At 36.0% G+C, this 27,536-nt stretch overlaps 3 protein-coding genes across 5 annotated transcripts in view; 2 read left to right on the forward strand and 1 right to left on the reverse strand.

Moving 5' to 3' along the window:
• Positions 1–535: 535 nt before the first annotated feature.
• Positions 536–20,846, forward strand: RPF1 (ribosome production factor 1 homolog). Its single transcript, XM_075999683.1, has 9 exons — positions 536–781; positions 2,504–2,560; positions 4,824–4,904; positions 11,421–11,516; positions 12,098–12,251; positions 16,550–16,632; positions 17,013–17,194; positions 17,378–17,504; positions 18,301–20,846. The coding sequence occupies exons 1-9, from the start codon at positions 554–556 to the stop codon at positions 18,340–18,342; spliced, it is 1,050 nt and encodes a 349-aa protein (XP_075855798.1). The 5' UTR covers positions 536–553; the 3' UTR covers positions 18,343–20,846.
• On the reverse strand, positions 19,419–27,425 carry GNG5 (G protein subunit gamma 5). Its single transcript, XM_012747569.2, has 3 exons — positions 27,106–27,425; positions 23,290–23,435; positions 19,419–19,526 (listed from the first exon to the last, which is right to left on the reverse strand). Exons 1-2 carry the CDS (start codon positions 27,334–27,336, stop codon positions 23,310–23,312), a joined length of 357 nt encoding a protein of 118 aa, XP_012603023.1. The 5' UTR covers positions 27,337–27,425; the 3' UTR covers positions 19,419–19,526; positions 23,290–23,309.
• Positions 27,423–27,536, forward strand: part of SPATA1 (spermatogenesis associated 1) — a 41,430-nt gene continuing 41,316 nt past the window's right edge. For all 3 annotated transcript variants that reach the window (XR_012916188.1, XR_012916193.1, XM_020282705.2), the window contains exon 1: positions 27,423–27,510. The gene's annotated coding sequence lies outside the window, so the exon portion shown is untranslated. The remainder of the gene's footprint in view (positions 27,511–27,536) is intronic.

Below are 27,536 nucleotides of genomic sequence, written 5' to 3' on the forward strand. Positions count from 1 at the left end.
GGATGGCTTTTCTCCTAGATATCCAGCTTTTCTCAAAATAACAGCTCTTCCCTTAGATAACAGCACAGTTCACCCCACTACCTCCCTCAAATCTTGACTCAATGTAACTTTTTCAATGAAGCCGACGCTGAGAATCCTATTTAAAATTGCAATGTGACCCTCTACCTTCTCTTTATCTTCTTTTACCCTATTCTATTTTTTCCATACCATATATCACTTTTTAGCTCACCACAAAATTTATTTTTGTGCTCATTTTAGGTTTGTCTCCAGTAAAATGTATGCTAAATGTGGCAAGAATTCTTTTGTTCCATAATTTTGAGGGCTGTGCTCTTAGCAGATGCTGAGTCCTAGAACTCATTTCACTGTTCATACAACAGGGCAAGCCGCCTAAACTTCCCTCAAGCTTCAGTTTTAGCTCCTTCTAACTAACTAAAACTCAAGAATCCGCCCGTCTACAGCGTATGACCTTCGCGACCCCGGAAGTAAAAGCTTAAGGAAGGAGTCAGAGGTGAAGGTTATTTCCGTTTCCGGGCAGACGCAAGGAGCCAACACCATGGCGAAGTCCGGGGAGAAGATCGGCGGCAGCGGGAAGAAAAGCCTGAAACGGAAAGCCGCTAGCGGAGAACTTCAGGAAGCTGCAGTGGCTGAGCATGAGACGACAGAAAGCGGGGTCCAACCCCCGAAAATGGCTGCCTTTCCCCCAGGCTTCAGCATTTCGGAGATTAAGAACAAACAGCGGCGACACTTAATGTTCACGCGATGGAAACAGCAGCAGAGGAAGGTAAGCAAAGAGGCGGTTGGGCGCATGCGCAGTGTGGCTCGCGTTTGGCCGAGGGACGCACAAATGTGGTGGTCCGTCGGGCTCTAAGCGCTCGAGCTACTTCTACGCAAGGGTGACGCCGCAGCTCATGTGTGCTGGTCCCCTTGTCCTGTTTTGGAAACTCAAGTTCACCCTTTTGCCTGAGCGACAGCGTGGAGGCTCCCTTTCCTAGACAGCTCTTAAAGCCAGAAGTTCTCTCCTAGTAGTTAAAATTACCCCTTATTGGCCTAGAAGGTCCCCACTTTGGCCAGTCTACCTAGCGTTGGTCTGATATAGGCAATACATAGTAAGTCCAGAGTATCGCTTCTCTGATTCCTGGAGCAACTCTTACCGTAATTAGTACTGTAAAACTTTCTAGTAGTTGTATTTGTTCTACAGCCTTATCCTCATACTGTTCAGGAGGTAAGCATAAACTGAAACTTAAACGACATGCCAAGGTTACAGTTCTCATTTGTGGTTAAATTGCAGTCGGAAGAAAGCATTTGCACAACATAGAAGTTTACACATAATATTCTTTTTATTTGCCTGCGTCCTCATACTATCCTTTTTGAGGCCCAGGACTGATGCTTTTTCATCATCTTGCCAAGGTGCTATTGGAGTCCATACAAGGGATATCTAACCCATTCTGGTGTGCATGTATTGGGGGGAGGGGGATTTCCTAGAAAACTTATTGGGCCTATGATTTTTAATCTGAGACTTGATAGAGTGAGGGTCAGTAGGTGCTGGAAAAAAATAATATTTCTAGGCCGGGCGCGGTGGCTCACGCCTGTAATCCTAGCTCTTGAGAGGCCGAGGCGGCGGATTGCTCAAGGTCAGGAGTTCAAAACCAGCCTGAGCAAGAGCGAGACCCTGTCTCTACTATAAATAGAAAGAAATTAATTGGCCAACTGATATATATATATAAAATTAGCCGGGCATGGTGGCGAATGCCTGTAGTCCCAGCTACTCGGGAGGCTGAGGCAGAAGGATCGCTCGAGCCCAGGAGTTTGAGGTTGCTGTGAGCTAGGCTGACGCCACGGCACTCACTCTAGCCTGGACAACAAAGCGAGACTCTGTCTAAAAAAAAAAAAATAATAATAATATTTCTGTTACGTGTCTAACATTCTGTCTAGAAATCTCCAGAAGATGTAGATTGATAATTGAATAATCCTGACCCATGTTGTAAATTCTTACTAGTTCTAAACACATATTTTGATTATAAAATATGTGGATAACTAGAGACAGTTTTATTAGAAACAGTTGGAAAACTCATCTTCTATTTCTCCTTATTTTTAGTGCTTTTTTAAGAGAAGCAGTCAGCATAACCATGGTCTTAAGATGCAGCTGGTTAGAAAAACAACACAACAAAATCTGTAAACTTGTTTAGATATACATTTTGTGCTTTCATTAAGTTAATTTGAGGCTTAAAAGATATTAATTTGAGGTTAAAAGATAAAGCTAGTGAAGTTTAATGCTCAAACTGTCCAATTTAGATTTTTTAAGCGGCAAGATCTTTATTAAATCTGATTGATTGACCAGCTTATTTGGTTTACAGTCATTTAGGTGTAAAAACCTATGTCCAGATTTTTAAAAGATTATAAGGATTGCCCAGTTTAAATATTCATAGCATTAGTAATTTGTAGTTTTGTTATGTATTTGTGATATAAATCCTTGTTTTTCAATATTCTTTTTTTAAATCTTTAGGAAAAGTTGGCAGCCAAGAAAAGACTTAAAAAAGAGAGAGAGGCTCTTGGTGATAAGGTAAGTAAAATTTTTAGCCATCTTCTTTCTATCTTATATTAAGGAATGTGTCCTGATATTTATATTGAATTACTTTCTTTTAAAATTTTATTATGAAATATTTCAGAAGTATAAAAACCTACAAAAATAATGTAACAAAACCCTTACTATCTTCTACCCAGCTTAAGAAATAATGCATTTGCTAAGGCAAATAATGTTGGAAGCCCCATGTCTGCTTCTTCCTGATTGCTTTTACCTCCAGAGATAACCACTCATGTGAAATTGTTGTTTATTTTTTCTATGCATTTATTTTTTACCTTTACTATGTATGATTGTATACTTAAACAGTAAACACAGTGGTGGTGTTTTGCCTGTAACTTTATGTGTTTGAGAGGCAGAGAAACCTCTCCCTGACTTTGGGAATGGGGAAGGCTCCCAAGTTAGGCCTGGAGCAGGAGCTCTTGTGAGTTGAAACAAAGGCTCTTTGTCAGGCAAGGTTGGGAAAAGCAGAACAGAACCTCTTCTGGAGTAGGATGAAGTATGTGTATGTAAGAATGAGAGTTGTGAAGAGTGAGAATGGGGAATGGGAGAAGGATGAGACTCTTGGATGGATTGTAGCAAAGAAAAGAACAGAGAATGCATCAAGAAAGTATTTGGCTATTTTTGTGGTATTGGTAAGAAGTGAAATCTATTGAAAAACATTTTTGGGGGAGGAGGGACAGGGTCTTGCTTTGTTGCCCAGGCTAGAGTGCAGTGGCATTATCATAGCTCATTGCAACCTCAAATTCAAGGGATCCTCCTGCCTCAGCCTCCCAAAGTAGCTGGGACTACAAGTGTGCACCACTGTGATGCCTGGCTAATTTTTCCATTTTTTGTAGAGACATGGTCTTACTATGTTGCTCAGGCTGGTCTTGAACTCCTTACCTAAAGCAGTCCTCCCACCTTGGCCTCCCAAAGTGCTAGGATTACAGGTGTGAGCTACTGTGCCCATTCTTCTATTGAAAAAACTTAAAAAGAACTATTAAATACTCCTAGATTATTGCACAGATAAATTATTTTCATTTATAGTTACTCATAAGTTATGATTTATAGTTGCAAAATTTTAAAAACATACAACTTTCCACATTCCCATCTCTTAAGATAAAGGTACCAAATAAGGATAAGGGTGCTTGAGGAAGGGAAAAAATACAAAGATTATATGCAAACACTAAACACTCTACTTTTTCATCCATTCTTTTTAGCATTAGGTTAAGCCATTTGAAATTGTCAATATTAGACTGTTTTAACTGCAAAATCCTGATGTGTCAACTAATGTTAGTCTCCTTTTAACTCTTCAATAATCAGTCAATTATAGTAAATTAATATGCTGATCACCATTTGAAAATATCACCATTCTTGGTTTTGGACTGAAAGATGACTTCTTATAACTGCCTCTTTTAAAAAACTACTTAAAACTTAATATGTATTTCATACAGTAATAGAAAAATTAAATCCTAAGTAGTTATCAGCTTATATCTTCTTTATATCTCTGCTGGTGTACATATATATGTATATTGAATTACAGTTAGTGTGTTCTTATAATTCTGTGTTCCTGCTCCTTAACTGTTCATTTACACAATTTTTGGGTCTAAACTGAGTGGATGATTGCTGATTCTAACAGTATTCCACAAATGTTGACATGCCATAGTATGTGTACCCTGTTTTGGGACCTTGCCTTGTTTCTCTTCATTATGAATAGTGTTATTACTTCTTTGTATAAATTTCCCCCTCCTTAACATTCCTTACCATAAATCCTCCAAAGTAGAATTACTGGGTCAGTGGGTAGACTTTTGTTATGTATTTCTTCATTTTTTAAATTTTTTTGTTGTTACCTACCCCAACCTGAGAATTGTTACATATTTCTGAATAGCTTTCTGGACATAGTGAAACAAAGTCACACACATGGTACTTTTGTAATTCTTTCCTTTTTTTTTTAAATACCATTTGATATTTTTCTCCTTAGTAGTAATTGTGACTCCTATTTCTTTTCTGTGACATCTCTCTGGTTTTAAGCTATTTCATTGATTGTTAGCCATTCTAATAGTATGTGTGTGTCTCTGTTTAGATTGTTAAAATGCCTCTTACTCAATATTGTTACTAGGATTTATGTAGCAGTAGCAGTAGGTTGATAGGAACAGATTGAGTTTTGGGGTTATTTCAAGATTTCCATTATTTTACTTCAACTTTAATGTAAAATAATTAATGTAAAATGTTTCTAAAATGTAATCCTTTCTCTTTTATTTAGGCTCCACCAAAGCCTATACCCAAGACCATTGATAACCAACGAGTGTATGATGAAACCATAGTAGACCCTAATGATGAAGAGGTAATGTTAGAAGTCATGAATGAATTTGAATGATCACACTTGATAAATTATGTGTTGATGTTTAATTTAAAATGCTCACTGGTAAAGTCATATAATGGATTATCCCATTATTTGGTAGATTATTTCACAATTAAATTGTATCATTTGTGATTTTTTTCATAATTGAGATAATTGTTTCATTAGATTATATCATAATTGAACTTCCCAATAATGCTTTTGATAAATCCAGTAAATTTGTCATATAATCTCTGAATAGTACTTTTTAATATTTTAAAAGAATTCCTCATACTGTAGACTTTTGTAGTATTAGACATTTTGATACATAAGGATAACATTCATGGTATTTTTTGTATCCTCATAAAACTCTTGATTTCAAGATCTTCCACTTTGCATGTTCTATTTAAATAGTTGGCAACAGTACAGTGAAAGAATCAAGGTTTAAATACTTTGTATATTTTTTAAAATTTTTTAAAGGAAACTTGATTTTGTAATGTTTACTTGCTTTCAAACGGTGATGCTGTCAACATTCTTTCACATATCTCCTGGTGTAGTCATTCACTGATTCAGTCTGTCAGTCTTTCAGCAAATGTTTGCCTGCTATCTGTTTAAGGGACTTGGGATCCATTAGTGCACAAAATACTCTATCACATTCACACATGCACACACACACACATTCTGCCCACTCAAAGCTTACATTCTAGAGAGATAAACATAATAAAATAAATAAATGAGACAAATATTAGCAGGTGATAGATTACTAAAGTAAAATAGTAGAAAAGATTCAGGACTACTTGGAGTAGAAAGAGAGAGGGTTTACAATTTTATGTATATGTATGTTTTGGGGTGTGGCTATGTATATATGAATATGCATTTTAATTTTATTTATTTTGACATAATTTCAGATTTAGTAGAAAAGTAGGAATTGTGTATACCCTTCACCCAGATTTCCTAAATATTACCTCTGAAATGCTTGACAGTAAGTGGCAGACATGATGCCCTTTATTTCTATATATTTGAATGTGTTTTACCTAAAAACAAATGTTTTTTTGTAAGTACAGCACAGTTACCAAAATCAGACAATTAACATTTATATAGTCTATAGATCTTATCAGATGTTACCAGTTATCCCAATAATGTCTTTTTCAGCATAAGAAAAGTCCCAGGTCATACATTCTATTGTAATAATTCTTTAAACTCCTTTAATTTGGACCAAGTGTTCCCTTATTCAATGTTTATTTTTATGACATTGAGATTTTTTTGAAGAGTACAGATCAGATATTCTGTAGAATGTACCTTAATATGAGTTTGTCTGATGTTTCCTCTGATTATATTTAGTTTATGGATTTTTTACAGGAATGCAGATTAAGTGTCTCTTATCTAAAATGCTTGGGACCAGAAGTGTTTTGGATTTTGGATTTTTTCAGAATGAGATATTTTGGGGATGGGATCCAAGTCTAAACATGAAATTTATTTATGTTTCATATACACCATATACACATTGCCTGAATGTAATTTTTATGTGATTTTTTAATAAATTTTGTGCATGAAACAAGGCTTTGATTGTGACTCACCACAGAAAGTCAGGTCATTTTCCACTTGTGGTATCATGTCAGTGCTTAAAAAGTTTTGAATTTTGGAGCATTTCAGATTTTCAGATCCTTTTGTAATTAATAAGTATTTCGAGGGGATGTACTTTGAAATTATGTAAATGAATGTTACTCCTCAAATTTTCACTCAAGATTTTGCAATTACAAATATTTTCAGTCCAATAGGTGAGCAGTTGTATCTCAAGTGTAGTTTTGCAGTTCTCTTGTTTTGAATGAAGTTGAACATCTTTTCATATCCTTTTTTTCCCCCAATCAGTTTGTTTCTCTCGCTAGTTTTTCTATTGGGTAAGATTGTGATCTTATATAGGATGATCAAGGAGGCTTTGTTGAGAAGATGATCTTTTAGCAAAGACCTGAAGGATGTGAGGAAGTTAGCCATCTTTGGGCAAAAAGACCTCTAGGATGAGGGACCACCCAATGCAGAAGCTCTAAGGCAGGAGTGTGCTTACTATGCTGTTGAAAAATAGCAAGGAGGCCAGTTGTGACTGAAATTAAGTGAGCAAGGGGGAGGATTGTAGAAGAGGTGCTAGGAAAGTATGGAGAAGGGGAAAGACTAGATCGGTGACTTTGTTGGCCATTATGAGGACTTTGGTTTTATACTGAGTAGAATGAGGAGACATTGGATGGTTTTGAATAGAAGAATGATGTGATCATAAAAATAATTGGCTGCTGTACTGAGAATGTATTATACTTGGAGATGTAAGCAGACTAGTTGGGAAGCTTACAAAAAGAAGTCGACAAATCTTCCATTAAAAGAGATACTTACATTTAAGCAATAATGAAAGCAGCACATTTTTTGGGTAATGATTTTCTAACCAGTAGCTTACCTAAATTCGTTTCTAATAATTTGAATGTTATTTTCATTTTTCTGTTTAGATAATCATTTCTTTGAATGATAGCTTTCTTATTTCATTCCACTAACAGTTTATTCTTTACCTCCAGCAAAGATTAGAACCTCCAGCATAATGTCAAATAAATAGAAAAAGCAGTAGTGACATGTTTGCCATGTTTTGATTTTAAAAAGAATACTTATGATGTATCATCATTAACATTTTGTGTCACTAGTGGTAGATTCTCCATGTAAGTTAAGGAAATTCTATATATTCTTATTATGCTGTTTTTTATTTTGTTTTATCCTGAATTAATGTAGAACGTTATTAGATGTTTTGTTTTTTCTGCAAATATTGAGATGATTATGTGGTTTTTCTCCTTTATTGCATTAATGTAGTAAATGACCTCTATGGATTTTTTATTGTTAAATCTCTTCTGCATTTTTGAGATGAACCCAATTTGGTTATGATGTTTTATCTTTTTTTACACATTGTTTTGGTTTGTTAATACTTTGCTTGGATTTAATGCATATCTGTGTTCATGAGTAAGACTATAGTAATGTCCCCTTTTCATTCCTAGTATTATTTATTTGGGCTTTTGCTCTTAATCAGTTTTCACCAGAGATATTATCTATTATATTTTGTTAGTGTTTTCAAAGTACTTTTTTGTTTGATTTTATTGAATCTTTGTTTTCTAATTCATTTATATTTCCTTTTATCTTTATTTATTTCAAAGTACCACTTTTGGTATATCCTACAAATTTTAAAATGTGCTGCTTTCATTGAGTTAATGTGAATATATCTTTTAATGGAAGATTTGTCGATTTCTTTTTATAATGTCGTTAGTTTTTTTGCTTGTTGTATTTTTTTATTTCATTAGTTTTCCCCTAATCTTTATAATTTTTTTCTTCTGCTTACCTTGGGTTTCATTTGCTCTCCCCTCCTACCCCCTCGCCAGCTTTTTTTCCTAGATGGAACTTTTTCATTCTTTCTAACGTAAGCATTTAAAGTGCTGGTTGTCCCCCAAGCACTGCTTTAACTATAGCACATAAGTTTTGATTTTGTGTGTGTGTTTTTGTTTTCCAGTCTGTTCAAGATATTTTCTTATTTCTCCTGTGATTTCTTCTTTGGCTTATCAGTTATTAAATATGTTGTTTAATTTCCAGGTATTTGAGAACCTTCTAGGTTTCTTTCTTGCTGTTGATTTCTAATTTGATACTGTGGTTGTGAAGCATAGTTTATTATCAGTCCTTTTCAAATAAAGAGACTTTTATGTTCTAGTATATGGTCTGCTTGAGGAGAATGTTTTATGAAGCCCTTGAATGCAGGTATTCTGCTGTTTTGAGATGGGGTTATGTATGTGAGAGTTGATTCAAGTTGGGTGATAGTGTTCTTCTGTATTCTTTCTGAATTTCTATTTTGTTAAATCAGTTACTGAGAGAGGAGTATTGAAATCTCCATGCACACTTGTTGAATTGTCAGTTTCTTCCTTTCGGTTTTTGCTTCATGTCTTTTAGGAGTTCTTTTGTTTAGTGCATATACAATTATAATTATATTGTTAGACATCTAATTACATAATTGAAATTACATCTTCCTGATATACTGGCCCTTAATCCAATATAAAATGTCTCATCTAGCAGTATGTCTTTTCTTAATATGTATTTTGTCTAATATACATAAAACCACTTAAAAAGTGTGTCACTTACAGACAGCATATGGTTGAATCTTGTTTTTATTTAGTCTGACAATTAACATGTAATGTTGTTTGTTGATGTAGTTCAATTTATATCTACCATTTGGCTTTTTCTCTCAAAATTTTGTACATCTTTATTTTTTCTCTGTTCATCTTTGCTTTTTTTGTATTAAATATTTTTCTAGTATGCCATTTTAATTCCTCTTGATTTAAGCTTTATTTTTCTTAGTTGCTCTAGGAATTATAACATGCATCTTAAATTTATTAGTCTACTTCAAATAAATGCTCACACAATTCTGGTAAATATAGCAAATTTGTACTAGTATAGCTTCATTTCCTCCACCCTTGTTTGTGCTGTTACTGTCATATATACTACATTGTCTATGTTATAAACCTAGTGTAATTACTGCTTTAAACAATCTCATGTGTTTAAAAGAAATTAACCATGTACATAAACATACATGCATACACACAGTCATTTATGTTTATCCACATATTTACCATTTACAGTGTTCTTTTTTCCATCCTCTGGATCTGAGTTACCATCTAGTGTCATTTTCTGTCAGCTTGTAGGAGTTTCTTTAGGTATTATATTTGTTTTTATAGCAATTTTTTTCCATTTATTTCTTATTTATATACACGCACAAGGTACAAGTACAGTTTTGCTACATTGATATATTGCATTGTGGTGAAATCAAGGTATAGCAAATTTAATTGGAGCTAGTAATATCAGTTTTTGTTTATCTGAAAATGTACTTATTTTGCCTTCCTTTTTAAAAGATAATTTTGCAGGATGTAAAATTCTTGACTTTTCTTTTAGTACTCTGAACATACCATTTAACTGCATTTTAGCCTTTATTATTTCCACTAATCATCATTTCCTATACTTTCTCTTATTTCCTTCAAAATTTTCTGCCTTTCACTTTTAGCAGTTTGGCTTTGATGCATTTAGGTATTCTTTCTTTTTATTTTACTTGGGGTTTATAGAGCTTCTTGGGTTTGTAAATTAATGTTTTTCATCAAATTTGGGGTGTTTTTAGCCCTTATTTCTTCAATTTTTTCCCTCTTTCTTTCTCTCCTCCCCTCCTGGGACTGCCTTTACACATACTATAGAAACATTTGACATTGTCCTATGAGTTTCCCAGCTTTGCTCCATTTTCTATGATTGTTTTGTCTATGTCTTCTTCAGATTGGATAATATTTATTAATGTTTTCAAATTCATTGATTTGTCATTTCAGATCTGCCATAAGCCTGTGTTTTCCTTTAAATCCTTAGATATATTTATTATAGTGGCTTTGAAGTCTGCTAAATTTGACATCTGAACCCACTTAGAGTCAGTTATTGTTGACTGATTTTTTTCTGATTATGAGTCATACTCTCGTTTCTTTGCATATCTAATAATTTTTTTTGGTTGAAAACTAGACATTTTAGACAATATATTGTAGTGACTCTGGATTCTGTTTTATTTTGTAAGGGCTGTTGTTTTTTTATTTTAGTAATTTGCCTGGACTTAAACTGTAGAATCTGTCTACAGTTTGAGTCCATAGTAGCACTGTGTCTCTGCTCAGTTTTTTGGGGTTTTTTGTTGTTGTTGTTGTTATTGTTATTTTTAACCTGTTTCCCTAGGGATTGCCTCTGTGTTTGTGTGTCTTTAATGGTCAACTAGTGATTCTGCAGAGGTTGAGACCCCTTGAGTGGCCCCTAAAACATACATACCTTCTGCCATCTCAGCTGTTTGAGAGTTGACAAATACATTCAGGGTTGCAGCCAGTTCTCAAGTCTCCCTTGCCTTTCAGGGCTCACTGAGTTCTTCCCCGACACGTGTACAGTTAGCTGTCAGCCAGGGATTTATGGAGATTATCTTAGCCATTCTATGGCTTTTTCACTTCGAGAGCATTCCTTTAAATTTCTGGCTGGTCCACACTACCCTTGAACTGGGTCTGCAACATTGGACTGGCAAAGCTGTGAATTTTCACCACCACCCCCACCACTAATTCCTTCCCTTCCTCAGTCCTGAGCCAGCCTGCCACCTCTGAATCCAAGACTGCTGGTTATTTGCCTACCATTAGCCCTGGAGTTGGTAAAGTTATTGTTTTCACCAAATAAGGTGATGGGGAAAATTAAAGTAGCTCAAGAATAAGCACATTTCTATTTGTGCCCTGAAATGATTTTTGACAAATTTATTCACTTCTATACTTATATTCTACAAAGGGAAAATCACCCAACTTCTTTGTGTTGCCATTAATGTCAGTCCTTCCTAGTCCTTCTTTAAAATCCCTTATCAGCTAGGTAGTCAATGTCCAATAGTACTACTGAAACTACTTTTAAAATTTTGGCTCAGAAGATTATTTGTTTTATGTAAAATTATCTCTTTTCTGTTCTCAGGTTGCTTATGATGAAGCTACAGATGAATTTGCTTCTTACTTCAACAGGCAGACTTCTCCCAAGATTCTCATCACAACATCAGATAGGCCTCATGGGGTAAACACATCAATTAGTATAGTTCTTGAATTCTTAATTTTCTTATATTACTTCTGTTTACTGTGTTCAGAAGAGTTAGTTAATTGCCCTAGATAATGCCTGTGAGTAAGCTAAATAAAATGTAGTACTGGTGATGATATGTAGATTCACTAATCACAGTTCTTTAGAATAGGGTTTTTCAACCTCAGCACTATTAACATTTTGGGCTGGATAATTCTTGGATATGATAAGCTATCCTGTTCATTATCAGATGTTTAGCAGCATCCCTGGCCTCTGTCCATTAGTTGCCAGTAGCAACTATATACCACCACCACCACCACCAATTACCCATCAAAAATATCTCCAGACATTTCCAAATGTCCCCTGGTGGAGCAAAATCATCTCTTATTGAGAACTTCTGCTCTAGGATGATCAGCCTTTGAGAAAAAATGAAACACTGTTCAGATTTCATTCTTTCCCAGTGTTGGTTTTATTAATAATACTATCTTATAATAATCATTATTTGTTTCCTTATGATCATATACCACGTAAAATTTTTATTCTTTGTTACTTTTGAGAATTTTTGTTATTTTGTTTTACAGAGAACAGTAAGACTCTGTGAACAGCTCTCCACAGTTATACCAAACTCACATGTTTATTACAGAAGAGGACTGGCTCTGAAAAAAATTATTCCACAGTGCATCTCAAGAGATTTCACAGACCTGATTGTTATTAATGAAGATCGTAAAACTCCCAGTATCCTTTGGTTTTTTTAAGGCAATTTTCCTGTCCCCTTTGTCATCCCCTTTTAAAATATATTTTAAAAAAACAAGGAAATATTTCCTATAACTTCAGAAAATAATTTTTTTTTTTGGCCAAAAAATTACACATCTCTATCCAAAATTCTGTAAACTGATTTTTCCTTTATATTCAGCAAACATTGATCAGGCACATGTTAAGACACTGTTTTAATCCTTACTAAAAGATTCAGAGGCCGGGCACTGTGGCTCACGCCTGTAATCCTAGCTCTTGGGAGGCCGAGGCAGGCGGATTGCTCAAGGTCAGGAGTTCAAAACCAGCCTGAGCAAGAGCGAGACCCCGTCTCTACTATAAATAGAAAGAAATTAATTGGCCAACTGATATATATATAAAAAAATTAGCCGGGCATGGTGGCGCATGCCTGTAGTCCCAGCTACTCGGGAGGCTGAGGCAGAAGGATCACTCGAGCCCAGGAGTTTGAGGTTGCTGTGAGCTAGGCTGACGCCACGGCACTCACTCTAGCCTGGACAACAAAGCGAGACTCTGTCTCACAAAAAAAAAAAAAAAAAGATTCAGAGATAAAACAAGAGATGGCCTTTAGGGAATTCATAGTTGGAGTAGACATGCAAACTAACAAAATATAGTGTGGGTGGTACAATTAAAGAAAGAAATACAGAATATAGTGGAAACCCTGTGACTATTAAACACTGGAGATATCAGGGAGAAAAGACTTCACAGAGAAAGAGGGGCTTACATTGGGTCTAGCTGGATAAGAGTGAATGAGAGGTATAAGGCAGAGGAAGGATGCTTGAGGAGATAGAATTATGCAGTAGATAGTTTCTAAAAGTCTCAATGAATAGAATTTTTGTAAGTCTAATCCTGCCTGGATGTTGAGTTTAATAATTTCAGAGATACTTGATCTTTTCTGATTGAAGTCTAGTGAGGCAGCTGATGGCAAAGTATTGGCGAGGGACACCAGGAAAACAAAAGGCTTATTTTGCTTTTGTCTTCTCTGTTAACAGAAAATGATCTTCAAATAAGGACATTGGTAAGGGGCTTGGAAGTCCGTCTAGGATAAACAGATTGTAAGATAAGGTCAAGAATTCTTAAGGAGGTCAGATATCCTAGCTTCAAAAAATATCTGAGCGAACTGTTATTCTTTGAGGAAGATATGAGACAGGCAAACGGAATTAGAATTTTTAGGAAAGAGTACTACAGATTTATCTTTGCCATGATCCAGACAGAAAATGTAGGCTGGTTCAAGGAAGAACAGTTTAAGAGCCAAAAAGAAATAATGGTGATTCTTAGAGATTTAACATGGGCTCAGGAATAATAAATCATGATTCCTAATGCAGACAGTTGGGGAGGAATAATAAATCATGACTCCTAATGCAAACACTTGGGGAAACGTTGAAAAAACTGAATATTCAGCCTATGGGAAGCTAGTCTCTGGGTATATGACAGCTGTCCAAAGATATTGGAAAGGCTACTATGTGAAAGAGAATGGTGAACTAAAGAATTTTGTCAACTGTTTAAACTGTAGTCTAGTGGCTTTGGATCAGGGCAGATATGATATCAAATACAGACTCCAGTATTTACAAGTTTTGTGACATTACTCGTTTCTTAGCCACTCAGTTTCCTCATTTTTTAAATATAGGAAGTAATATCTGTCTTTAGGGTTCTCACAACAATCACAAAATGTATTATGTTTCTAAGGCATCATGTACAGCATGCAGTAGGCATTTTAATAAATGTGCTATAGTGGGAAGCATGGAAGGTTTATCTGTACAGACCTCCATCCTCTATTTGTTATTTCTAAATGGAGAACTGTTTGGCATTTGAGGTAGGATAATTCTTGCTACTATACTCTTGGCAGCTTGTAAGAGATTTTGCATTCCTGGCCTTCAGGCACTAAATACCAGTAATGCCTCAGTCATCCTGACATACAAAATGCCTCTATACATTTCCAAATGTGGCCAGCTGCCTAGGTCTGGGAGTTCAGCTAATTTCCTTGTCCATCCTCATCCTCTTTCTCATTACTGAAATAGTCATAATGACTCTTGTTTTGCATGATTTATGTTAGGAGTTAGCAATAATAGAAATAAAGCTTCTTGTGCAGTACAGGTACTCAAGAAAGGAAGGTTTTAGAAACTGATAGTTTGGATTTTGTGCTTTACTTTCGACACAAACCGCAGTTTAGTGAGAATGTTCTAGAAAGGATTCAAGACTTGATTTGGGTTGGAAGAAATGACTTTTACGTAACCTATCCCTTAATATTTTATAATTTTCTCAATGTACAAATGATACTTTGCACATTGAGAAAATATTCAGTGTGCAAAAGAAATACTTTTGGCAGCTAGGCATGGTGACTTGTACCTGTAACCCCAGTGGCTGAGGTGGGAGGATCACTTAAGGCCAGGAGTTTGAGCAGCGTGGAAAACATAATGAGACCCCATCTCTTAAAAAAAATAATAAATTTAAGAAAAAAATATTTTGGGCTGTACTGCATTAAGTTGAACCCGTGGTGAATTTTAAATATAGAAGGGAAAGAATTCAAATGTTTGCTGATAATCTGCAATGTGGTAGGCACTAGTATATGTCAGAAACAGATCTAAGGGTTAATGGATTAGTTGAGAAGAAAGACATTTTCATGACTATAACTCAAATAAGCAATCAGTGCTTTGGTAAGTAACAGTGAGAGCTGAAAATATTTAGAGCTTAATTCTGACTGTAAATAGAGATAATATTTGAAGTGGGCCTTAATGGATGAGTGAAATATCACAGGTATTTGAAAACATGAGCAAAAAATGCATGATAGGATAAACATGTGTAATATATAAGATTGTGTATTTACCAATTAGGGAACAGCTTTGATGGGGGTATAGGGAACATAGGGAAGTTTGTAGCCACTTATGAGTGTTGTACTGATGTCTTGATTCTATAGATGAGTCTGTGATGATAGAGCAGCTTTGGTGGGGGTATAGGGAATATAGGGAAGTTTGTAGCCATTTATGAGTGTTGTACTGATGTCTTGACTCTGTAGATGCGTCTGTGATGATAGAGTAGTGTGAAATTAGCCACAGCTGTCAAAAATGTGAAGTTATCTGGTTTTTCACTAAGCACATGAGAAACTATGGTACAGATACAATGACACAGCTCAGGCCCATAGCTGATTACTTATAGAACCAAGGCCTAAATCCAGACTTGATTTACAGTTTATTAGATGATGTACTTGAAATGGCGAGAGAGAGGAAGTCAAATACTGTTTTAATAATCTAGGTGGAAAAGCACAAAGACCTCAATGGAAACAATAACAGTGAGGGTAAAGAGGAGGCTGTTAAAGTGAAGAACTGTAAGGGTAAAAGCAGTAAGATTTGGTGGGGAAAGTTGAAGATAACCACAACTTCTAATGAAAGCCCTATTCATTGCCATTCATTCTGCCTGCTCATAATACTGTGGAACAGCAGCCAAAAACTATTCATTGAAAAGTAAGGGTGTCATAGGTTAGCTTAAAGCCAAGCTGTGCTACAAAGACTTAAGGAATGTTATGTATATAGTAATCTAAGCTAGCTGCGTCCAGGACTTTTAGAGCCTTTGGGCTACTAACCCTGTTGACTGTAATAAAAGTTTTCACATTTCATTTGCAGTTTAGAGTGTCTAGCATAATTCTCTTTGGTAGATAGTAAGTGGTTACTAATTACTTGGTTGATCATAATTTATGACACAGTCCTAAGAGTAAGGGCTTTTCTCTTGAGGAAATGCTAATAATCTTGATTTTAAGAAGAGAACTTAGGAGTCTCTGGTCTTATGGGATGATGTTCAAAGCTGACAGCATATCCTGACCATATAAATGTCTAAAAGTGGCACTTCTGGGTTACAATTTCAGAACCTGGATGTAAATTTATATTCTATTTACAATGCTAAATTATTCTAGAATCCCATTCTAGCTTATTCCTGTTAGAGTAGTGGCCAATTAAATAGCTTTTTTCACCTACTTTAGGGTGCCTCAAGATAACCCTATTAAGGGAGACGACAAGCTATTTGTTATTGTAAAAAGAAAAAGAGGACTACACTAAGTTAATCAATTTTCTTGAAAGATTTGGGTTGACTGATGTGTTTTGAGTTTTGGGTATGGTAGGAAAACTTCAGTTAACCCAGAGCAATGTGTGCACCTCCCCAACCTTTTCACTTAGCTATTGATTTTAGAGATCTTTGGACATACGGAAGACCAGTTATTTAAACAACTGGATGTAGATTGTAGAGTTCAATGTCTTTTTCTTAACCTTTGTGAACAGATGGACTTATTTTGAGTCACTTGCCAAATGGTCCAACCGCTCATTTTAAAATGAGCAGTGTTCGTCTTCGTAAAGAAATTAAGGTAGGTTTTATGCATCCTTTGACTGGTATTGATCCCTCATCGTATTTGATTAGTAGATGCTGTCTCTTACAGATCAAATAAATGATTTTAGTAATGGTATTTGTTCTTAATTTGTGTAGTAATTTTATCAATGTTGATGGTTTTCTTGTGAAATTCTGATTGAGTTATAGCCTAGAGGCATTCACTGAATATTAAAATAATACATCTTATTAAAATAGATACATCTTATTTCATGGGTTTGATAAGCTATCTGTAGTAGTTTGTCATAAAGAAAACTAAATTTTTCAAATTTGTCACATAAATTCTAATACTTGAAATTGAATTATTGTTTTGCCAGTTATCTTTGATTCATTGTTGGTATTCTTCATTTTGTTTCCTAGAGAAGAGGTAAGGACCCCACAGAACACATACCTGAAGTAATTCTGAATAATTTTACAACACGGCTGGGTCACTCAATTGGACGTATGGTTGCATCTCTCTTTCCTCATAATCCTCAATTTATTGGAAGGCAGGTTGCCACATTCCATAATCAGCGAGATTATATCTTCTTTAGATTTCATAGGTGAGGCACTTTAACTCCTTGGATTTTGACTTCATTCATGAAATATATTTTCAACATGAACCTGTTTTCTAATGTAACAAGTTTTATAGAGAAGAAAATAAATTATCTTTTAAACCCTGTCATGTTAAATAACAGTTGGGTTCATTCAAACTAATTTCCTCATTAACTCTTTTGTCTTTAAAGATACATATTCAAGAGTGAAAAGAAAGTGGGAATTCAGGAACTTGGACCACGATTTACCTTAAAATTAAGATCTCTTCAGAAAGGAACCTTTGATTCTAAGTACGGAGAGTATGAATGGGTCCATAAGGTATGTGCTTATCGTTTAAAAAGCCATTTAAGGGCTGGGTACACCCTTAATCCCAGCTACTTGGGAAGCTAAGGCAGGAGGATTGCTTGAGCCCAAGAGTTTGAGGTTGCATTGAGCTAATAATACAGTGATGCCACTGCACTCCAACCACAGCAACAGAGTGAAACCCTGTCTACCCCTCCTTCATTCCTGCCAAAAAAAGTATGGAATAAGAAGGAAACCATGCGTTCTAAATTTTGCATGTTTAGATCTTAAATTATGCTTCTGAATTTCTTTTCCTATAAGCTAGAAAGAACTGTGTGACATACAGTATCTGGGATTGGTGATTAACCCTAGTTCATTTGAGGTTTCTTAAAGATCAGTGGTTCTCAATGTGGGACTTAGGAACCTATTAGGAATGGAAATTCTTAGGCCACAGACCTACTCCATCAGTAACTTAGAGGGTAGGGCCCAATAATCTGTTTATTATATGATTCTACTGCATGTTTCCTAAGAACTATTGCTATAGAGGTTTGGAGATGATCTTAAAGTCATAAACGAAAACCTCAATGTTACAAAACATTCTTTTCTATTTAGTAAGCAGTACTTAACATTTTTACTCTAAAATCACACACACACAGAAGAGTAACCACCAACACCTTTTATATTAGACTTGAGACTGACTACTCAGGGTCTCAGAGACAAACAGAATTTTTCAGCGTTAGTGTTATCTATAAAAGATCTAAGGAAGTTAATTTTTACTCTTACCTGAATTTTTCACTAATTTTCTTTTCTCCTCTCTCCTTCTAATTTTCAGCCCCGGGAAATGGATACAAGTAGAAGAAAATTCCATTTATAAAGTGCTGAGGGAATAGTATTAGATTTTGCTGAACAGAACTTTCTAAATTATTTTTAACAGAGCAGCCTTTTCAAAATTTACTGATTTCATAAACCTTTCATGTCTGGACAAATTGCCAAATGTTGGTATGTTTATGTAGCAAATATAAATAAAAGTCATTTAGGTGACAGTTTAGGTTTCCTAAAACTTAATTCTGTTATTTTTTGGTAATTGTGAATAATTTAAGTTGGAATCAAGATTCAGATTAACTTTTCCATTTGCATTTTCATAGACCATGTGGGCTGGAGAGAAATAAAATGCTTGGTAAATACCAGGTAACCCTTTATACCAGATTAATCTTAGATACCTAGTGCCTGGCACATAGTCTTAAATTGGAGGCCAGGTTTCTGGGATGTTTTAATATTCCCTTAATCCTTTCAGAAGGGTAAAAAAAAAATTAAGCAAAATGTATTACCAGGACTTGAAAAAAGTTGCAAATAACTGAAGCTAATATTTAGTTCCTGGTGGTTTTTTTTGGCTCCTGTGTACCTCACTACATCGTGCTTCAATTCAGGCATTGTCTCAAGTTCTGAAGTTTTTCTTGTATCTTCCAATGGAATTCTTAATTGCAGTCTTTTCTCTACTGCCATCTTTGTTAGGAGAGCCATGTATTAGGAAATAACTGACTTTTAGGGGTAACTGGTAATGCCCCTATCCAAAGGAGTTTGAAATATTTATTAAAACAAAGTTAACCCTGTAAATGACTCACAGATAGAAACTATAGAATTTAACAGTCTCCTCTTGACCTTAAAAGAGTAAAAGTTTACAACTTATCTTTAATTCCCTAGCATTCCTGCAAATGTATGGCAGTAAAGTCACATGAGAAGAGTTAGTGGAACAAACTCAAAAAACAACCTGTTCAGGTGTTCAAATAGACTAATACATAAGTGTATTTAAGCCAATAAGGAAGTAAAACACTTTTATGCTAAGTATTTTATTGTATGCAGCCACCAGTGTATATAAAACAATTACCCTTGTGAAATAGAAGTTCATGAAAATTCAGAGAGGTAGATGTTAAGTACTGACAAAAGTAGAAGTTTGCATATTATGGCACATGTATTGTTATAAGGCTAAGCTTTTGTACAGGCTTCAAATTTAGTTGTTTCTTGAATATTCACCAGTTCATAAGAAGTGGTTTGAGAAACCTGAAATGGAAAAAAAAAAAAAAAAAGGTTAATTAGGGTAAAGTATCAAAGAAAATAGGTTTTTTTCATGAATAATTAACAATTATCCCTGTTTTTGTATTTCTCAGTTTTTAATAAATTGCTCATGTACTTTGTCTATTTTTCTGAACACGGTATTTTAGGGCATTCATACAAATGTTGGTTTATAAAGCACTTTCAATTAAACCAAGCCTATTTCTTTATATTTAAAGAGCAGATACATCACAGGATTTTTAAGAAAGAATGAGAAAAGGATGGGAAATGCCTATGGTACAGTAACAGTAAAATCTAACTTTCTCTTTTCACAACCAGCCTGAAAGTATGTATCATTCTTGTTTTATAAATAAAAAGACCTACAGATTAACTTGCTAAGATCACTCCCAAAATGCACTTGTATCATAGTAAAAAAGATTAATATAAAAACTCTTAAGTCAAGAAAAAGCTGAATGAACATCTCTGGAAAAATAAGCAAAAGAGTATTTAGGAGAGCAGTTTGGCAATATCTAGTAAAGTAGAAGACATACAACACTTCTATTTACCTAGATAAACCTATACACAGAGAAACATGTAACACAGATATTTGACTATAGTAGTGTTTTAAGGAAAAAACTGGAAACAGCCTAAATATAATTCAGTAGGGGAATAGATAGATAAACTAAGATTTATACATGCGATGGAATAATTATGTGTACTAAAAAATAAAAACACAAGCATACAATTTCAGGATAAGTTCCCTATATGGAAAGGTAGAAAAAGTATGAACTCTTTTATTTATTTTTAAAAAATTAACAGTGTGAAACATTTAATTGAGGATAGTAGATACATGCTTCATCTTTGTACTTACTTTGAAAATGAGATACTTCATAACAAAAATGTTTAAGAGTCACAAACAGAATCATGAAAAAACACGAAAAATGGTTAACCTCACTTAAAGAGTAGCAGAGTTTGTTGGACAAGGGCTCAGGGATAAAGCCCTCATGCTCTAGGTGGAAGACTAAAGTATTATATTGACAGGGGTTATCAACTACAGTATTGTTAAATTTTTAAATCTTCATTCCTTGCTAACTTCTATAAATTTATCTTAATAGAGGTAAAGCATACATATATATCAAGGACTCATTGTAACCTCAAATTTGGAAATTTAACTATTCAAGAGTATAATTAAGTTACAGAACAACCATTGATATCATCTTGTTTACAAAGATATTTAATGAAATGTGAAAATTCACTGTTTTTAAAAGGCAGAATGACAAACTGCAAATATGAGCCTTATTTTTTAAAAATAAAAATATTTTTGTGGCACCCATTGTAGCATTTTTTTTAAGTGTTTCATATAAAAGCTACCTTAATTTTACATGTGTTTCCTTATTGTAAATAAGCCTGTCTTCCTATCCAGGTTTTTGACGCACATATGTTCTAACGATTAACTACTTTTGCAGCTTTTAATCCTGTATTATTCTTCAACTTTGTACAAAAGGGGAAATTGAAAAGCTGGAATCTCAAAAAATAAAAAATAAGTAAAAACATTTTTCTTGGGCCGGGCACGGTGGCTCACGCCTGTAATCCTAGCACTCTGGGAGGCCAAGGCGGGCGGATTGCTCGAGGTCAAGAGTTCAAAACCAGCCTGAGCAAGACCCCGTCTCTACTAAAAATAGAAAGAAATGAATTGAACAACTAAAAATACATATACAAAAAATTAGCCGGGCATGGTGGCACATGCCTGTAGTCCCAGCTACTTGGGAGGCTGAGACAGGAGGATCGCCTGAGCCCAGGAGTTTGAGGTTGCTGTGAGCTAGGCTGATGCCATGGCACTCACTCTAGCCTGGGTGACCAAGTGAGACTCTGTCTAAAAAAAAAAAAAAATTTTTCTTAAAAGGAAATTACAATCTGTTAACAGCAGTTATTTCTAGGTGTGCTGATCATGGTAATTTCTATTTTTCTTATACTGCCTGTTGCTAAATCACCTATGCTAAATTTTTTAAATTACAAAAACCTTATAATTTTTAAAAGCTACATTTATGAGTATGTAAAAACTCCAAGGTAGATTTTTTTACAATTATGCCACTCAATGTCAACAGCATTATTGTAACATGGCAGATTGTAAAAAATGCAGGTTCTAGGGCCTTACCTCCGACCTACTAAATTAGAATTTGCATTTTAACAAAGTGATTTGTAGATACATTCAAGTTTGAGAAAAAATGCTTTAATACTCAAATATTCTTTCCCTATTCCAAATTGCTTCAAATCACCATATCCACAAAGCTGTTTTCTGAAACTGCTAGGATTAACAGCCATTATTTTACTTTGAAATCTGGATTCTTTTACCCCAGCCATATCTGTGGACTCCTGTGAAATAAAACTACTAATAGCTGCCCAGGACTCTTAACAGTACTTTATTCAAATGAAAATAAACTACTGTGTAAACAAGAACTGAGGTTAAAAAAGAATCATTAATAAACCATAAAAATAGGAAACTTCCCAAAACTGCCATTTAAAATTAAATGAATAAACTGTTACAATATGAAGATGCTAGACTTAAAAAGAATTACTTCCTCATGTGCACTTTTACACACACGACACCTGTTACTCACATGTACCTGCCTCCCCCCCCCCCCCCAGTATTTCAAAAAACTTAAACACTCTTAACGATTGTATTTGTATTTACTGGAAATGTACTTATACACAGACTTCCTGGACACTCCCAAGTCCACAAAGCTTAATAAGGGAGGGCACAACCATTTAACAAGGTATTTTAGGAAGCAGCTTCCTGGACTTTGCAGAGTGAGAATGCTAGTAAAGGGTGTGTGCCATATACAAAATCTTTTTTTTTTTAAGCACTATTTAAGTTTGCTTCTCACAGGTCAATTTTACTGAGTACATGTCCTAAGTAAAGTACTGAGAATTGATAAAAGGTAGCACCCTTGAGTTACATTTTGAATTATTCAAAGCCTGTTTTGGTCCTGTCTCTTTTGGACTAATAAAACATTTTTGCACACATGATATGTAATCTGTAAGGTACAAATTAATATGCTTATGCATGCTTTAATAAAAAGCCAGCAGGTCCTTAGTTCTTAATTCTCTAAAATTCAATCCACTCTGAAATTCTTTGCCACCAAAAACTCATATTACCTCATTTCCTTCATGTTTATCTCTGTCCCAATAAGAATAAAAAGTAAAACCTGATATTCCTCATTCCTAATGCCCACACCATGGCTGCTTATTAAACTATCTCCTAATTTTCTCTTGCATTCCCAGTTCCCAATTCTTTGCTATACTATCCTATAACTGGGTTCTATTAGAGCGATAGCACCAGAATTAATCCAAACTAACTGGCAGTACTTAATTAAAAGCCATCCCCATAAACATTGCAGATTTTCTTCAACTATTAAAAATTTGATCCTTGCACAAAAACAAGACTAGTACTTAGGGATCCCAAAATATACAAGCTATTAGGCTTAATGCTATAAAAAATAACACATGGCTTGTTACAGCAGTGGAATTTTGTAGTAATTCTTAGACCCTCCGTGTGGTTATTAAATCCTCTATTTAACCTTCATTATGGTTAAATAAAACAATTAGTTTTAATCACTACTAAATCAGCAAGTTTCATCAATCTTCACTTTTCTTATAAAACAGAAAGACTGCAAACTTGGAGAGCCAAAGGAATGATCTTTTAAGGCACTGCAAAGATTGACTAGTTATTCCTACTATGAAGGGTTTTATGAATTTATTTAAGGAAACTTACCTTTGAAAGATTCATTTTTCCTACAAAAAGGAACAGACTTTCTGGGGTCTGAAGGGATTTGTACTTGAAGATACTCCAGTCAGCAGAGGATCATGTTGAGCATTCTGCAGACAGAATTGTTTCAAGTCTGCAGCTGCCTGGGAAACCTATACATAACAGAAAGCGGGAAAGTGCCAGGTGGTGAGGTTTTAATGAAGGTTTTCACAAATCTTTGGAAATACTGTACTTGAAATAAACAGCACTTCTCTTGCTTCAAAAGAAAATATTATATACGAATTAAAGACTAGTCTTATGCTGAGCTCTTATACTTAAAAACACTGCTTTAAAATAAGACTGTTTTATGTTTTCTTTTGCTTATTTGAAGCATCAAATGATTCAGTACAACTATGTTTGCTTGCAAAGCACATCTTCCTTATTAATAATAGGCTGTTCAGGTGTAAACCTGAGGGTACTTAACATCGTCTTTTTATTAAAAACAATACATAGTATTAGATGTTAAACAAAAAGAGCATTAACATTCCAGCAAACTGTTACTTTGTCTTGAAAGCAGTATTACTGGAAGAATGCTACTGTGAATGAACATAATGTGGGATAACTAGCATATAATTTAGAAAAACAAACTGTATATGAATGCATTCAGTATACTGTTCTTCAAATTTGTAGACTCTTATGCTCCTTTGCATTTAAACTAAAACTGATTAAAAGCGGCATATCATTCATTCAGTTACACATCTACTATTTGTATGTATTCTGGTAAGGTGATATAGGATATAAATAACTGTAAAGCCACAGATGTTCCTTAAGTCCCATTTGGGGTAGCATTGCACACATATATGAACATTCTTCAGTCACATTTAGGGCAAATATAGTTTCTCTCAAAAGCAGGCTGCTCAGAAAAGTTGTTAAACTTGGAAGTTTGCCATCAGTCTTTCAGTCACATGACGCTGTGCAGAAAGCTGTCACTGTCAACAGTTTTATAATATTAAACAGCTGATGGTACACTATTATAAAAACAATGAATGGTTCAGATGTAGAACATGAATGGCTAAAAGATGCATCCAATATCCTAAGTCTTAAATTGAGGTTTTGGAAAATAAGAGAAATAATCATTTATTTTATTCTCAGTCTTAACTATCCCCAAGGAGGGTAAGAGCAGATGTCTAGTCCAGCTGGATATGTGGCCTTTGAAAGGAAATTAAAATGCTCTCTATCCCAAAAACCCCTGCAGATTACAGCTGTACCCCAGACCTGATAAAAATAATTCCTCATTCTGAGATGAATCTAAACTCTTCTCAAATCTATTTGGTGTTTGGCTGACACAATAACCCAGGTTAATGAATTCCATAGATTAACTAAATCCTTGACAAAGAAGTACTTTTTAAATCATGGTACCTAGTACTTTTACAAATGACTATGCCCTCCTTGTCCCCTCCCCTCAAAAAACAAGTGTAGATAATGTAGGGGAATGAGTAGTATCATTTTTCATAATGTTGAAGTTATTTGTTTTCATTCACATTAACCATCAGGAAACACACACTGTTAATTTTCTGTCTAAAGTATAGGTAGGATCCAACTAACTCCTTTTCACAAATTTCTCAAGCACCATTTTGAGCCCAATATACTTCTAGGCACTGAGAATACATAAGTAAGAACAATCTTGCTGTTAATGGAGCTGACAGTTCTGGGGAAAAGACAGACAGGGTGCTCTGTAGTAAAAAGAGTGATTTGTTAGTGATTGGGTGACCACAATAAGGGTAGGTGTCTGAGGTGACATTTAAGCTGAGATTTCAATGACAAGAGATCCAGCCAAATAACCATCAGTGAGAAACAGCATTCCAAGAAGTGGGGAAAGCTGAGACAAAGACTAAAACTGGAACAAGCTGCTAGTCCCCAAGATACTGTAATAACTGCCCAGGAGGTTGAAACCTTGCAATGCTGGCATAATTAGTGCCCCTTTTCATTCTCAAGTGTCCTGACCTACCTATGGGAGAGTCTGTCAAGCATTTGTGATAATTCTTATCAACTCTATTCAAACATAAAGGTTAAAATATAGTAAGTTCATGCTAGTTTGAAAATATCATCAATAAACACCTAGCACAGAGTCATAGATAAAATAACATGGACAAAGTGACATGGAACCTATCCACATTTAACAACATATCTAAAGAAAAGCTCATTTAAAATCCCAAAGAGATGCCCTCCCCTCCTTGCTACATCAGGCACACATGAACTCCAATACCAAATTGTGGTGGCCTTTAATGATCCCAACCAAAAACTGTATACCTGAATTAGATATACAGGTAGGATCAAGTTTGGGGAGGGCAGTGGCTAGGATCCTTCAAAGTAAAGCTCCTGGAGTACATTAGTTTGAGGACTTCATTTTCTTTGAAGACTAGGGCTAAGTACCTCTACTTAAAATTAGTTTTCACTAACCTTTTTTTTTTTTTTGCTTTCTCTTCCCATTTTCTTTCTTTCCTGGCCCATTCAATCTATGATAAGGGCACACCTGAATAATAGTATAATAGTTGTTTAAAAAATATATGATTTCAAACTTCAGAGCTAAATTTAGCCAGACCATAATAAACCACTGGTACGAGATGAGAATTGGAAGATCTGAGAAATAGGTTCCAAACAGCTGTACCAACTATAGCACTTAAAGGACGGAAAGTGAGGGAATTCCCACACCAAAACCAATAGGAATTTCCCTTCCCTCCTGAGGTGACAACTGAGCAAGCTAGATCCCTAACATTTCTAGTTAAAGAAAGCTAAATGACAGGCCCTCTCTCACTCCACAAAACATTTCAGGAAGAAATTAAGACTAGCCTAATAGCATAAAATTAAATCATCTTGGAAACTGGCTGCTTCTAACAGGGTACATGACTTACATGTTTCCTTTTTAATTACAAAAAGTGTGACACATGTAACCTATTGCACCAGAAAGAAGCCAATCTATTTAGGATTTTAAAGATCAGGAAATACTTCATTTAGAATAGCACCCGAATGTCAGGTTGTCATATCCAAACAGACAAACGGATTTTTCCCAAAAAAATAAATACTGCAGGACAAGGCCAGTGCTAACCAAACGCCAAAATAAATAAGACTAATTAATACTGGCCCACCCTAATAACTTTCTCGGGCATGCAGACCAGTAGATATCCACAAGGTCAGATATAGGCAAACCGTGCCGAAGAGGCATGAAATGTACTCTTTGTTCGAGACTGCACGGGGCACCAATGGTAACAAGAGACTCCAAGTACGTTTCGGAAACTTGCTTCTTTAATCCATAGTTTAAGTTACGCAAGAATTCGTTTTCTAGTGTGTGTTCAGTGGACGAGAGAAGCTGGAGGTAAGAATCTACTACTAAAGAGACTAGGTTTGGGAAAAATCGGAAATGAAAAGAAGACATAAGTCCGCTCTGAATCAAAAGTCGGAAAACACCCAGTCGAGTGACGAGAAAAGGTGAGGCTGGTAGAAAGGGAAGGGAAGGGCGCGACGGCGCGCGGAGGAGCAGCTGTTGGCCAGGCTTACTGAGGAGTCACGGCCGGGGAGGGAGAGAGGGCGGAGGACCGAAATGCGGGCCGCCTTGGAAAGTCCTGGGGCGGAAGGACGGACTAATTGGCCACCCAAGCCACAGCGCCGACCCGCGAGGCGTCCTCTCTAAAGTTGGCAGCTCGCGGATCGTCGCAGCCGAGCGCGCGTCCTCCCCAGGGGAAGCGAGAGCCGCCGCGCGTCCCGCCCGCCCCAGCCAGCTCGGCCGCGGGATCCCACCCGCCGCGACCGCCTTCCCCTCCCCCTAGGCCGCCCGCCCCCGCTCACTTTAACACGGTTGAGCCCGGCCTCCATCCGGAGCTGTTGAACCACTTTCTTCATAGCGGCGACGCTGGAGGAACCAGACATGGCGCACGCGAAAGCCAGGCCAATTCGTGGGTCGGTGGGTCGCGGCTCGGCGGGGCCAGACGGCTGGGCAGCGCGCGGCGGGGGCGGGGCTCCGAACTTTGTCTCTAAGTTTCCGGTTCTGTGCCTAGCGGCGCCACCCTCGGCGCGCATGCGCGCCCCTCCCCGCCCAGAGGTCCGGCGGCTGGCGGGAGCGCGAGCCTGGGGGAGGGGAGGAAAGAAGAGGGGAAGGGGCGGAGCGGTCGGTGGGCGCGGCGGCTGCGGCAGGCGAGAGCGAGTCTACGCCAAGCCTTTCCTTCACTCTCGGGAGAGGCCGGCTTGGCAGAGGTAAGGAAAAAGTTTGTCGTTAGCCG

Source organism: Microcebus murinus, chromosome 2, assembly GCF_040939455.1.
Source record: "Microcebus murinus isolate Inina chromosome 2, M.murinus_Inina_mat1.0, whole genome shotgun sequence".
Taxonomy (NCBI): domain Eukaryota; kingdom Metazoa; phylum Chordata; class Mammalia; order Primates; family Cheirogaleidae; genus Microcebus; species Microcebus murinus.